The 2,505-nt window shown below is 34.5% G+C and overlaps 1 protein-coding gene across 1 annotated transcript in view; it reads left to right on the plus strand.

Moving 5' to 3' along the window:
* Positions 1-1,927, plus strand: part of LOC107637010 (probable phosphopantothenoylcysteine decarboxylase) — a 2,405-nt gene extending 478 nt beyond the window's left edge. The window contains exons 2-3 of the mRNA XM_016340467.2: positions 672-1,007; positions 1,355-1,927. Of these exons, the coding sequence (XP_016195953.1) occupies positions 672-1,007; positions 1,355-1,630 (612 nt within the window). The 3' untranslated portion in view covers positions 1,631-1,927. The remainder of the gene's footprint in view (positions 1-671; positions 1,008-1,354) is intronic.

The following is a 2,505-nucleotide window of genomic DNA, read 5'->3' on the forward strand; positions in this document are numbered from 1 at the left end:
CTATTTTTTTAAATAAAAGATCTTTCTAAAATGATAAAATTTTAGCTTTTAAAAAAATATATTTTTTCATTTTAGCAGTGCTTTTGTTTTTACTTTAAGAAAAATGACCAAACACACCATTTTTTTTTTCAAAAAGCGTTACTGAAAAAAGAAAACACTAGGTGTGGAACTTTATGCTTCCATGGTGTATGCTTCAATTAAAAGCTCACTTTTATGAAGATTTATGATTTGATGCTCATTTTATTTTCTGGTAGAATCTTCCTGTGTTGATGCTAGAAATGTCAATATCAAGTTTGCACTAGATATAATTCCATTAAAAGCTCAACAGAAATTTACCATCATTCCTTTAATTCCAGATCAATGGTTTATGATTTCTCCCATATTAATGAACATGTGCTTATCCTATTAAATTGTAAGTAAGAGTTAATCTTGCTTATCCTTTATGTGCTTCCTCTCATGTAATGTTGGTTTTAATGAACCTGCCTTATTTGTCTTGATGGTCTTAAATTCAACAATTTTCTCTGGATATAGACATTTTAGTTGATATAGGAAAATTGACATGTTACAGACATAATTATGTGCATCATCACAAGACTATGGCTTGGTTTGGTAAAGCTTTGCCTGTATATACTGATGAAAACAACATTGTTGGAATCTTTCGATGAAAACAGATGTCTGTAATTCCGCCTTCTACTCCAAGGAGATTCGAAGCAACACATGTCGCTCCAAGGAAGCCTCAAGTTCTGCTTGCTGCTTGCGGATGTGTAGCTGCTGTAAAATTTGAAGTCCTTTGCAAATGTTTCTCACAGTGGGCGGAAGTAAGGGCAGTTGTCACGAAAGCCTCTCAGAAATTTGTTACTGAATTTCCCAAAGCTGTGCCTGTATATACTGATGAGTATGAATTGCTTAGTTGGAGAAGATTGGGTGATCCAGTTCTTCATATTGATCTTGCTAACTGGGCTGAAATCATGGTCATTGCCCCATTATCAGCAGACACTCTTGCTAAGGTAATCAAACTCAGATTTATTTTTCCTCGCATTTTCCCTATGTACATAGTAACATGGTAAAAAGAAAGACAAATTAGTTCCTAAAAGATATTATATTGGTCTATGGTAGGTCACTGATGAATGATGTTATTGCTGATAGACTTTCTTAGTGTCAACAAAAGAATGATTTAGGGACTAATTTGTTAGGAAATTGATATTTTAAGGATTAATTTGTTATATGCTTCTTTTTGGGGGACTAATTTGTGGGCACATTGCTTTTTGGGAGTATCTCAAGAAAAATATTATCTTTTGATGGTGAACTTGTCAATATTATTAAGGATTAAATTGGTGGTTCTCGCAAAATGTAGATTGCTGGAGGGTTCAGTGACAATTTGCTCACATGTGTTGTAAGAGCTTGGGACTACAGCAAGCCACTCTTTGTTGCACCATCCATGGGAACTTCAACATGGAAAAACCCTTTCACTGATCAGCATCTCGCTGCCATTAATGACCTTGGAATGAATGTCATCCTCCCACAGAAGACAGCTTCGGGGCATACCACCGGAGCCATGGATGAGCCTGAAAGTATCTACTACAATGTGAGGTTCTACTATAATGCAAAGATGCAGAAGAAACCGGGGTAGGTTTGGCATTTATGTTGAGAAATGCGGGTGTAAATATGGGATATTTTGCTTATCATTTCCAGGGTTGATTCTTATGGCCTCTTGATCTTGTGTTGTTGCATCATTCTTTCTATCAATTTTTGTGTTATCTCATATACATACATCAAGTGTGATCATAGTTGTTGTATATAGGGTTGGGACTCTGTAGTCTCTTCTGTTCCTGTTAGTGTATAACTGTATGTGTTTAGTTTGCATCATTAGGAATGAAATTGTAAAATTCCTTTTGATTCTTTGCAGTTCTATAGAATGACCTCAAATGTTAAACTTTTTTTTTCCATATAGAATTAAAAATTCTGAATGTGAGTAGCGGAACAAACCAGCTTCAAATGGCATCTTAGCAGATGAATTGATTTAAACTAGATTCAAACCCGTGCTGAATACGGGTGGCAAAGCCGGTCGGCCCGCCCCGCCCCGCCTAGGTTCGGCCTGCCTCGCCAACTAAAGTGGGTTCAAAATGCTAGCCTGCCCTGCTTTATGGTGGATTGGCGAGTCGGCGAGTTAGCCCGCTTGACTCTTTTTTCTTTTTTGAAAAATAAAATTAATTAAAATTAACCAAAAAATAATAATTAAAAAATTAAATACAAATAAAAAATAGTCAAATTATAATATATTTTTTTCTTTTTTTTAACTTCAATAAAATTGTTTAAATTTTAAAATAATATTTATCAATAGAACCATCTTTATTTTAAAATATAAGTCACATAATTTGAGCATATATATGAAATTGTAAAATAAAATAAATAACTAAAAGAAGAAGCCGATGAGTTATAACTTAAATGACATAGTCTCCCCATATTCAATTAAGAGGTTGCGGGTTCGAGTCTCCTATCTTTGGT

Source organism: Arachis ipaensis, chromosome B04 (assembly GCF_000816755.2).
Source record: "Arachis ipaensis cultivar K30076 chromosome B04, Araip1.1, whole genome shotgun sequence".
NCBI classification, from domain to species: domain Eukaryota; kingdom Viridiplantae; phylum Streptophyta; class Magnoliopsida; order Fabales; family Fabaceae; genus Arachis; species Arachis ipaensis.